The sequence below is a fragment of the Lontra canadensis genome, unplaced genomic scaffold (genome assembly GCF_010015895.1).
Source record: "Lontra canadensis isolate GAN:19392208 unplaced genomic scaffold, GSC_riverotter_1.0 scaffold107, whole genome shotgun sequence".
Lineage (NCBI taxonomy): Eukaryota > Metazoa > Chordata > Mammalia > Carnivora > Mustelidae > Lontra > Lontra canadensis.
In genome coordinates, this window is record NW_022631101.1 from 6,115,749 (window position 1) to 6,127,881 (window position 12,133).

A 12,133-nucleotide genomic window follows, 5' to 3' on the forward strand; every position below is an offset into this window, starting at 1 on the left:
TATGGAGGGACTTTTCCCATTAAAGTAGGGAAGCATCATTTAAGAAAAATAGAACTTAATACATTTCAGACATGATTCTTAGGCTCTAATATATCTTGTGTGGTGTATGCTGCTATTAAATATTAGAATACGAATCCAAAAACTATGTCACTTTTACAAGATACAAGGTTTTTGCTGTACATTGCATTTTGCATGTCTGGTATTTCAGTATCTTGCACAGATCTTGCTTTACAGCTACTAATTTTATTTCATCAGGTATTCATAAGTACATACATACATGATCTGAATGTAGTCGTTATTTTGTTTCTACTTTACACAACTTGTAATCTGGCAGTGGTGCTTCTTGTGCAGAGTCTATACTTGTACATTTGCTCCTGGAATGAAAGCAAATGATTCTGTTGCTGTGCTAATTCTGAGTCATTCTTGCATTCATTTAGTCCAGCTTGTTTTGGGGCAGGGTCCTGAATCTTTGTAGTACTGTAGTCAGTGCATCTATAGTTTATTACTAAGTCTAAAGCTTTATTTAAGTTCATATTTGATTATAGAACAGTCTTCCTAAATAAGTGAAAACTCATCGTTAACAAAAATTTACTTATTTTTACGTTTTTATTGTTATGTTAGTCAACATACAGTACTTCGTTATTTTCTGATATAGTGTTCCATGATTCATTATTTGCATATACACTGGGAGGTATATACAAACAAAATTTTAAATAAGGCAGCAATCTCAATTCAGATGGCAAGATGCTAACATAAAACTAAATTGAGATCTGGTTTATCTAAAGACCACTGCTGACTAGTATTTTTGTATATTATGGATTCAGGGCACTAACTTTGTGACCTGCCCATCCAGTTTCCAATCCCCACCCTGAATTGGTGAGTGAATTTAGACAAAGCAGTTCACCTCTGTGTAACTGTGTTGTCCTCATCTTTATGAGGAATGCAGTGAGGAATGCCTCCTGAATCTGTGAGAAATAAGAAGTGACCCCCATGGGTGGCCATTAAACCAGCGATTCACACATGCAAGTGTTTGGTAATGGTTATGTATGTAACTCTTGGAAGGCCCTAAATGACAGAAGAACTTTTAGTAGTATTTCAAAGTAGGAAGTGTAGCTAAGTGTAGAATATTAAATTATATGACATGATTTGTGTGGCCCGTTCCTCATATTCCCATGCAGGATCCTCTACCCGAGAAGACAGATATCAGTCACTGAGTACTGTCAGCATGGCCACCAGGGATCTGGCAGTAGGAGTGATCATCTTAATACAGACTGTGATTGGAATCCTGGGGAACTTCTGTCTTCTTTACCATTATCTCCTCCTTCATTTCACTGGGTGTAGGCCAAGGTCCACAGATTTGATTGTTAAAAATCTGATTGTAGCCAACATTTTGGTCCTGTTTTCTCTTGGATTATATGAGTCAATGTCATCTTTTGCGTGTTATCACATCATCAGTGATTTTGGATGCAAATTTTTCCTCTATGTTCGTGGGGTGGGTGGGGGGTGTCCATTGGCACCACCTGTCTCCTGAGTATCTTCCAGGCCATCACCATCAGCCCTAGGAACTCCAGGTGGGCATCACTTAAAGGGAAAGCTCCCAAGTGCATTGTCCCTTCAATTGTCTTGTGCTGGGTCATACAGTTACTGGTAAATATCATGTATCCTTTGTTTATGACTATCACTTTGAAGAACAAAAACATCACAAATAGGAAAAGTTTCGGGCACTGTTCAAGTTTTCGTCATGAGAAAAATAATGATCTATTGTATGTAGCATTGTTGTCATTCCCTGATGTGGTATATTTGGGGCTTATGCTCTCGGCCAGCAGCTCCGTGGTCTTCTACCTGTACAGACACAAGCAGAGGGTCCAACACATTCTTAAGATGAACGTCTCATCATCACCAGAGTCCACAGCCACCAAAACCATCCTTCTCCTGGTGAGCACCTTTGTCTACTTTAACACTCTCTCCTCTATCTTTCGTATTATTTTGGGTATTTTTGATTATCTCAGCTGGTACATTCTGAAGGCCAGTTTGATAATCACTCTGTGTTTTCCAATCCTCAGCCCGTTTCTGCTCTTGAGCCGTGACCCCAGGATATCCGTGGTCTGCTTTGCATGCATAAGGAATGTAAAATCCCCTCATGTTATGAGAAATATGTAAATTGTAGGAATTTCCTTATTATTCCTAATGTTGGTATTCACTCACCCCCCTTAGGATCCCCAATATAATGATGAGAAGCAAACAGAACATCATCTCCTTCAATGTTAACAATAAGTCATAATTGTAATTGTAATGTGATACTATATAATTATCTTATAAATACTCATGTGTTTGAAGTTTTTTTTTTTTTAAAGACTTTATTTATTTATTTGACAGAGAGAGATCACAAGTAGACAGAGAGGCAGGCAGAGAGAGAGAGGGGGAAGCAGGCTCCCCGCTGAGCAGAGAGCCTGATGCGGGACTCGATCCCAGTACCCTGAGATCATGACCTGAGCCGAAGGCAGCGGCTTAACCCACTGAGCCACCCAGGCGCCCCTGTGTTTGAAGTTTTGATGATGGTTAGTGGAGGATCACAGAAACTATGCAATTATAAACTCCAGGTCCTGAAGTGATCTGGATATTATAGAGAAGTCTTTGAGTGTGTCAGGTAAATTTGTCACATAAATTTCCCAGAATTGAAGTAGGAAATGAAGTGTAGGAAAAGGAACATGAAAATGGATCAGCGAGTGACCCGTCATCAGTGAAAAGAAGAGAATTGTACTGGAGTGGATATTCAGGCAGTGAATACGGTTTTGGGGAGCCAGTGATCATTTTGTAGTTTTCCTACTAGAGGAGCAATAGTTAGTTATGTGATATATGATGTCATGGGAGCTTGGGAGATGAGCATTGTAAATATTTTCAGGTAGAAACAGACAGATCGAACTGAAATGGGTAGTGGAGAGCTTAGAGTTACATATTACCTAACTCTTAAACAACATCAGGTGATTGTAACAATTTTTAAATGACATGAATTCCATAGAATTGACATCTGTGGAAGGCAGATCTTTCTCTCCTTTGTGAAGGGGATTTGAGCCTGTTGGCAAGAAAGGGGTTTGGTGATGAACACTCATGTCCCTGAGGTGATGAGATTAGTTTATGGTGGGGTCTTCCAGTGAATTTATCCTTTCTGTTCATGTGGAGTTTGTGGCTCCTATTTTCAATTTTCCTCAACTTTAGGAGAGGTGTGTTTTTTAAAGACTTTATTTATTTACTGACGGGGGGAGGCTGAAGGAGAGGGAGAAGCAGGCTCCTTGCTGGGCAGAGAGCGAGATACCTGGCTCAATCCCTGGACCCTGAGATCACCACCTGAGGCGAAGGCAGAGGCTTCACCCACTGAGCCACCCAGGTGCCCCTTAGGAGATTCCCCCCCATCCGATATTCTTTTTTTTTTAATCATTTTTTAATTTATTTTTGGCATAACAGTATTCATTGTTTTTGTACCACACCCAGTGCTCCATGCAATCCGTGCCCTCTCTAATACCCACCACCTGGTTCCCCCAACCTCCCACCCCCACCACCTCTTCAAACCCTTCAGATTGTTTTTCAGAGTCCATAGTCTCTCATTGTTCACCTCCCCTTCCAATTTCCCTCAACTCTCTTCTCCTCTCTAACTCCCCTTGTCCTCCATGATATTTGTTATGCTCCACAAATAAGTGAAACCATATAATTGACTTTCTCTGCTTAACTAATTTCACTCAGCATAATCTCTTCCAGTCCCGTCCATGTTGCTACAAAAGTTGGGTATTCATCCTTTCTGATGGAGGCATAATACTCCATAGTGTATATGGACCACATCTTCCTTATCCATTCATCTGTTGAAGGGCATCTTGGTTCTTTCTACAGTTTGGCAACCGTGGCCATTGCTGCTATAAACATTGGGGTACAGATGGCCCTTCTTTTCACTACATCTGTATCTTTGGGGTATATACCCAGTAGTGCAATTGCAGGGTCATAGGGAAGTTCTATTTTTAATTTTTTATATTATTATTAATTTCTTTTCAGCATAACAGAATTCATTGTTTATGCACCACATCCAGTGCTCCATGCCATATGTGCCCTCCAAAATACCCACCACCTGGCTCCCCCAACCTCCCACCCTCCACCCCTTCAAAACCCTCAGATTATTTTTCAGAGTCCATAGTCTCTCATGGTTCACCTCCCCTTCCAATTTCCCTCAACTCTCTTCTCCTCTCCATCTCCCTATGTCCTCCATGTTATTTGTTATGCTCCACAATTAAGTGAAGCCATATGATAATTGACTCTCTCTGCTTGACTTATTTCACTCAGCATAATCTCTTCCAGTCCCATCCATGTTGCTACAAAAGTTGGGTATTCATCCTTTCTGATGGAGGCCTAATACTCCATAGTGTATATGGACCACATCTTCCTTATCCATTCGTCCGTTGGAGGGCATCTTGGTTCTTTCCACAGTTTGGCAATCGTGGCCATTGCTGCTATAAACGCTGGGGTACAGATGGCCCTTCTTTTCACTACATCTGTATCCTTGGGGTAAATACCCAGTAGTGCAATTGCAGGGTCATAGGGAAGCTCTATTTTTAATTTCTTGAGGAATCTCCACACTGTTCTCCAGCTGCACCAACTTTCATTCCCACCAACAGTATAAGAGGGTTCCCCTTTCTCCACATTCCCTCCAACACACGTTGTTTCCTGTCTTGCTAATTTTGGCCATTCTAAGTGGTGTATGGTGGTATCTCAATATGGTTTTAATTTGAATCTCCCTGATGGCTAGTGATATGAACATTTTTTTCATGTGTCTGTTAGCCATTTGTATGTCTTCGTTGGGGAAGTGTCTGTTCATGTCTTCTGCCCATTTTTGACGTGATTATCTGTTTTGTGTGTGTTTTGAGTTTGAGAAGCTCTTTATAGATCCTGGATATCAGCCCTTCGTCTGTACTGTCATTTGCAAATATCTTCTCCCATTCCGCAAGTTGCCTCTTCGCTTTGTTGACTGTTTCCTTTGCTGTGTGGAAGCTTTTGATATTGATGATGTCCCAAAAGTTCATTTTCACTTTTGTTTCCTTTGCCTTTGGAGACATATCTTGAAAGAATTTGCTGTGGCTGATATCAAAGAGGTTACTGCCTATGTCTCCTCTAGGATTCTGATGGATTCCTGTCTCACGTTGAGGTCTTTTATCCATTTTGAGTTTATCTTTGTATAGGATGTAAGAGAATGGTCAAGTTTCATTCTTCTACATATAGTTGTCCAATTTCCCCAGCACCATTTATTGAAGAGACTGTCTTTTTTCCACTGTATATTTTTTCCTGTTTTGCTGAAGATTATTTGACCATAGATTTGAGGGTCCATATCTGGGCTCTCTACTCTGTTCCACTGGTTTATGTGTCTGTTTTTATGCCAGTACCATGCTGTCTTGGTGATCACAACTTTGTAGTAAAGGTTGAAATCAGGCAATCTGATGCCCCCAGTTTTGTTTTTCTTTTTCAACGTTTCCTTAGCAATTCGGGTCTCTTCTGATTCCATACAAATTTTAGGATTATTTGCTCCAGCTCTGTGAAAAATACCAGTGGCATTTTTATCAGTAAGATAAATCCCAGTTTGACAGTTAAAAAAATACCAGTGGAATTTTTATCGGAACGGCATTAAAAGTATAGATTTCTCTAGGCAGTATAGACATTTTAACAATGTTTATTCTACCGATCCAAGAGCAAGGAATGGTCTTCCATCTTTTTGTGTCTTCTTCAATTTCTTTCATGAGTGTTCTGTAGTCCCTCGAGTACAGATCCTTTACCTCTTTGGTTAGATTTATTCCCAGGTATCTTATGATTCTTGGTGCTATAGTAAATGGAATTGATTCTCTAATTTCCCTTTCTGTATTTTCATTGTTAGTGTATAAGAAAGCCACTGATTTCTGTACATTGACTTTGTATCCTGCCACGTTACTGAATTGCTGTATGAGTTCTAGTAGTTTGGGGGTAGAAGATGTTTTTTTAAAAGATTTCATTTATTTATTTTAGAGAGAGTGTGAGAGCATGGGTGTTCAATCATGGAGGGGTAAAGGGGAGGGAGAAGGGGAGGAAGACGGAATCTGAAGCCAACTTTGCACTGAGCATGGGGTCTGACTGCAGGGCTCCTTCCCACAACCACCAGATCACAACTTGAGATGACACCAAGTTTCAGACCCTCAATGGACTGAGTCACCCAAGCATGCCTCGGAGAGATTTATATCTTGTTTATATCTCGTTTGTATCTCATTATATCTCGTTTATATCTCGTTTATCTGTATCTACATGTAGAATATTGTAGATTATATATCTATGTCTGTCTATATCTATTTACATGTATCTTGTGTCTTATCTGTGTCTATCTCTGTATAGATATCCAATCTGTATTTTCTACAGTTTAAAAAACATCTATATAGACAGACATACTTATATATTATATATAGAAGTTTGCATCACGAAGTGGAACCCATATTTGTAGCTCACATGAAACACTTAAATATTTTCTTCAAATTAGAGCACAACAAAGATGAAGAAAAAATAGATACTGACACACTCATACCTATGGTTTTGCAAGTAGAGATTTATTGTGTATGATCTCTGTGCCAATATACAACGTAGATGTAGAGTTAATCATGTTTGTTATCCACCAATCAATATATTGGAGCTTTGTCCTTTAGGGAAAATTTTCAATAGTACCAGTTAACATAATGATGAAATCAAGGCCTATGTGATCTGATGTATATATTGCCATGCTGATTATTTGATTGTTAAAGATCCATGAAATGCACTTTTCATTTTCCTACTTTCACTCTCTTGTTTTGCTATTATCTCCTGAAATAACATCCTGTGGACAGAGCAAAACATGTTTTCTTTTAAAAGGGCTAATTAGATCCTGGATATCATCCTTTTGTCTGTACTGTCATTTGCAAATATCGTCTCCCATTCCGCGGGTTACCTCTTTGTTTTGTTGACTGTTTCCTTTGCTGTGCAGAAGCTTTTGATTTTGATGAAGTCCCAAAAGTTCATTTTTGCTTTTGTTTCCTTTGCCTTTGGAGACATATCTTGAAAGAAGTTGCTGTGGCTGATATCGAAGAGGTTACTGCCTATATTCTCCTCTAGGATTCTGATGGATTCCTGTCTCACGTTGAGGTCTTTTATCCATTTCGAGTTTATCTTTGTCTACAGTGTAAGAAAATGGTCGAGATTCATTCTTCTACATATAGCTGTCCAGTTTTCCCAGTGCCATTTATTGAAGAGACTGTCTTTTTTCCACTGTATATTTTTTTCCTGTTTTGTCGAAGATTATTTGACCATAGAGTTGAGGGTCCATATCCACTATGGAGTATTATGCCTGCATCAGAAAGGATGAATACCCAACTTTTGTAGCAACATGGACGGGACTGGAAGAGATTATGCTGAGTGAAATAAGTCAAGCAGAGAGAGTCAATTATCATATGGTTTCACTTATTTGTGGAGCATAACAAATATCATGGAGGACAAGGGGAGTTAGAGAGGAGAAGGGAGTTGAGGGAATTTGGAAGGGGAGGTGAATCATGAGAGACTATGGACTCTGAAAAACAATCTGAGGGTTTTGAAGGGGCAGGTGGTGGGATATTGGGAGAACCAGGTGGTGGGTATTGGAGAGGCACATATTGCATGGAGCACTGGGTGTGGTGCAAAAACAATGAATACTGTTATGCTGAAAATAAATAAAAATTTTTTTAAAAAATTTAAAAAAAGGGCTAATTAAAACCGCATTGAGATATCACCTTACACCAGTTAGAATGGCCAAAATTAGCAAGACAGGAAACAACGTGTGTTGGAGGGGATGTGGAGAAAGGGGAACCCTCTTATACTGTTGGTGGGAATGCAAATTGGTGCAGCCACGTTGGAAAACAGTGTGGAGATTCCTCAAGAAATCAAAAATAGAGCTTCCCTATGACCCTGCAATTGCACTACTGGGTATTGACCCCAAGGATACAGATGTAGTGAAAAGAAGGGCCATCTGTACCCCAATGTTTATAGCAGCAATGGCTACAGTCGCCAAACTGTGGAAAGAACCAAGATGCCCTTCAACGGATGAATGGGTAAGGAAGATGTGGTCCATATACACTATGGAGTATTATGCCTCCATCAGAAAGGATGAATACCCAACCCAACCCAATCTGAAGGGTTTGAAGAGGGGCGGGGTGGGAGGTTGGGGGAACCAGGTGGTGGGTATTAGAGAGGGCACAGATTGCATGGAGCACTGGGTGTGGTACAAAAACAATGAATACTGTTATGCTGAAAATAAATTTTAAAAAATGATTATAAAAAAAATAAAATAAATGTGTGAATTGGGGGAAAAAAAAAGAAAAGAAAAAAGGGCTAATTAGAGTGAAGATGGCATTGCCAGGTGACAGTCCAGAGGAAAAGGGCTGTCCTCCACCCCCTGGAAAACCTGTTCTTTCTGAGTGGTTGTTATTATGCTACCTATTCCTGCTGGAACTCTTCATATTTCTATACAAAGTTCTCCTGCTACCATCTCCAATAGCTGATCTAGCAGTGGATGTGGTGATACCTCTCCTGAAACTTGGAATTAAAGGAGTGTGAGTCTTTTTGGTACAAAAGGAATCCTCTGCCATTGAAAGATGCCACTTGGTAATAGGATGGACTTGACCTTCCCATCTACCATGCTGTCCTCCTACTGCCTGCTGCTGCAGACCTCCGTGCTCTGCCAGGATGTCATCGGGAACAGCATCTTGCTCTTCTGTGGTTCGGAGCTGCTGCTGCTTTAGGTACTCACCCTGGCTGTTTTCTCCAGTATGGAGAGGATTTCAAGTACAAAGATTTCAGCCAGCAGCCAGCATGGGCTGAGACCACAGATACTTCTGATCTTTGGCCATAAGAGTGAGACTTGGTGGGTCAGGTTGCCCTGGGAAAGGTCACAGCTTTTCCTCAACAAGGCCACTGGGTGTCCTCTTCTAAAACTAGACCAAGAGTCTAAGGACTGTTCTACACTCCATTGTTGGGAGAGGCAAAGTTGTCCCATCCTGTCCCTTCTCAGAAGCAGTTTCCTGCTGCCCTCTGGTTCTCTTTGATCATTTTGGCCAAGGCATCTTGTGTGGACTGCCTAGTCTCCTTATACTTTTAAAAGGACCAAAACCACATATACCCATATGTGCTGTGCCACCCCTATCACACGAATGCAAAGAGTCTCAGGATGGTCAGCTTCTGGGGTGATGCCAAAGCTTCTCACTCATTCCTCAGAGACTGAGCTCCAGAACTTTTTAGAAGCTCATGGTGTTATTTTTCTATGCTCTTCATGAAACAAGCATAATTTTATATTTAATGTGTATTTTCTGTCAAAGTTATAAAAATAGTAATTAGTCTAAGGTTAATATAATGTGTACAATTGATTGTTAATGGGTGTTGTTTTCTCTTTATCTGTGTTAACAACGTTATGAATTTTAAATATAGTGTTTATGCTGTAATTCTACCTAGTTGACCCCTTTTTGGAAGTTGTATCCTTATTTCTTAGTTTTGTGTCAAATTTTATGCATACTTTCAAAAGTTAACAACAGTATCATTTCATTAGAGACTCATATGAATTCTCACCTTTATAGTATAAGGACAACACTAATCTATTTCTCACATACCATCTTCTTTTTTTTCTGTTGGAAAGAGAATTTTTATTGTTTGAAAAAAAGTTTAAGGGTCTCAGAACCATTGTAATTTACCCGTTGGTAATAAGGCTTTATGGTTTCATCTTGCATTGTCATTTTTTTTTATCATGAAAAAACTGTATTTAGATTTAGCCAGCTGGACTCAGTTTAGATGATCCCAATTTTGTTGGCAACATCCAAAGCATCATAGTCAGGGCCAGCCGAACGTATGCCTTCTTCTCTCCATCAGGCCTGATTAAGGTGTTGACCTTGGCTACATCAACGTCATAGAGCTTCTTCACAGCCTGTTTGATCTGGTGCTTGTTGGCCTTGACATCCACAATGAACACAAGTGTGTTGTTGTCTTCTATTTTCTTCATGGCTGACTCAGTAGTCAGGGAGAACTTGATGATGGCATAGTGATCAAGCTTGTTTCTCCTGGGGGCGCTCTTTCGAGGGTATTTGGGCTGCCTTCGGAGACGCAGAGTCTTGGGTCGTCGGAACGTAGGTGATGTGCGGATCTTCTTTTTTTTGTGACTGTGGACGCCTTTCAGCACCGCTTTCTTAGCCTTCAAAGCCTTTGCTTTGGCTTCAGCTTTGGGAGGGGCAGGGGCTTCCTTCTTAGCTTTCGGCGCCATCTTCGTAAAAGTGCATTGTCATTTTTATGACCCAACACTACTGTGCAAAGTAACGACTGTCTATGTTCTAGCATGCTTCACTTCAAAATTTTATAAACATTTGTTTTATTATGTTATCTTAGTCACCATACAATACATCATTAGTTTTTGATGTAGTGTTCCATGATTCATTGTTTCCATATAATACCCAGTGCTCCATGCAATCCATGCCCTCCTTAATACCCATCACTGGGCTCATCCATTCTCCCCTGCCAAAACCCTCAGTTTGATTCCCAGTCTATAGTCTCTCATGGTTCATCCTCCCCCTCTGATCTCCCCCCTTCACTTTCCTCTTCCTTCTCCTAAAGTCCTCCATGCTATTCCTTATGTTCCACAAGTAAGTGAAACCATATGATAAAATTAGCTTTCTCTGTTTGACTTTTTTCACTTAGCATAATGTTCCCTGGTTCCATCCATGTTGATGCAAAAGCTGGGTATTCATCCTTTCTGATGACTGAGTAATAATCCATTGTATATATTCTTTATCCATGCATCTGTTGAAGGGCATCTTGGCTTTTTCCACAGTTTGGCTATTATGGACATTGCTGCTATGAACATTGGGGTGCATATGGCCCTTCTTTTCACTACATCTGTATCTTTGGGATGAATTACCAGTAGTGCAATTGCTGGGTCATAGGGTAGCTCTATTTTGAACATTTTGAGGAATCTCCACACTGTTTTCCAAAGTGGCTGCACAACTTGTATTTCTACCAATTGTGTAAGATGGTTCCCCTCTCTCCACAACCTCACCAACATTTGTTGTCTCTTGTCTTGTCAATTTTTGCCATTCCAACTGGTATAAGGTGGTGTCTCATTGTGGTTCTGATTTGGATTTCCCTAATGGCTAATGATGTTGAACATTTTTTCATGTGTCTGTTAGTCATTTGTATGTCTTCTTTAGAGATGTGTCTGTTCATGTCTTCTGCCTATTTTTTGACTTGATTATTTGTTTTTTGGGTGTTTAGTTTGAGAAGTTCTTTGTAGATCTTGGATACCAGCCCTTTATGTGTACTGTCATTTACAAATACCTTCTCCCATTCTGTGGGCTGCCTCTTAGTTTTGTTGACCATTTCCTTTGCTGTGCAGAAGCTTTTTATCTTGATGACTTTCCAAAAGTTTGTGTTCACTTTTGTTTTCCTTGCCTTTGGAGACCTGTCTTGAAAGAATTTGCTGTGGCCAATGTCAACGAGGTTACTGTCTATGATCTCCCTTAGGATTTTGATGCATTCCTGTCTCACATTGAGGCCTTTCACCCATTTTGAGTTTATCGTTGTGTATGGTCTAAGCTAATGGTCAAGTTTCATTCTTCTGTATATAGCTGTTCAATTTTCCTAGCACCATTTATTGAAGAGACTCTGTTTTTTCCACTGGATATTTTCCCCTACTTTGTCAAATATTATTTGACTGTGGAGTTGAGTGTCCATATCTGGGCTCTCCATTTTGTTCCATTGGTCTATGTGTCTAGTACCATACTGTCTTCATGATTACAGCTTTTTAATATAGCTTGAAATCTGGCAACATGATGCCCCCAGCTTTGTTTTTCTTTTTCAACATTTCCTTGGTGATTCGGGGTTTTTTCTGGTTCCATACAAATTTTAAGACTGTTCCAGCGCTTTGAAAAATGCAGATGGTATTTTGATTGGGATTGTGTTGAAAGTATAGATTGCTCTGGGCAGCATAGACATTCTAACAATGTTTATTCATCCAATCTATGAGCATGGAATGATTTTCCATCTTTTTGTGTCTGCTTCAATTTCCTTCATAAGTGTTCTGTAGTTTCTTAAGTATAGA

The 12,133-nt window shown here is 39.9% G+C and overlaps 1 protein-coding gene and 1 pseudogene across 1 annotated transcript; one reads left to right on the forward strand and one right to left on the reverse strand.

Moving 5' to 3' along the window:
- The first annotated feature begins 1,141 nt into the window (after positions 1–1,141).
- LOC116856143 (vomeronasal type-1 receptor 4-like) lies at positions 1,142–2,160 on the forward strand. The gene is given in 2 exon segments (XM_032839421.1): positions 1,142–1,496; positions 1,499–2,160. Coding segments are annotated over 2 exon segments (1,017 nt in total).
- A 7,673-nt stretch (positions 2,161–9,833) lies between these two features.
- LOC116856150 lies at positions 9,834–10,308 on the reverse strand (annotated as a pseudogene).
- Positions 10,309–12,133: the final 1,825 nt, after the last annotated feature.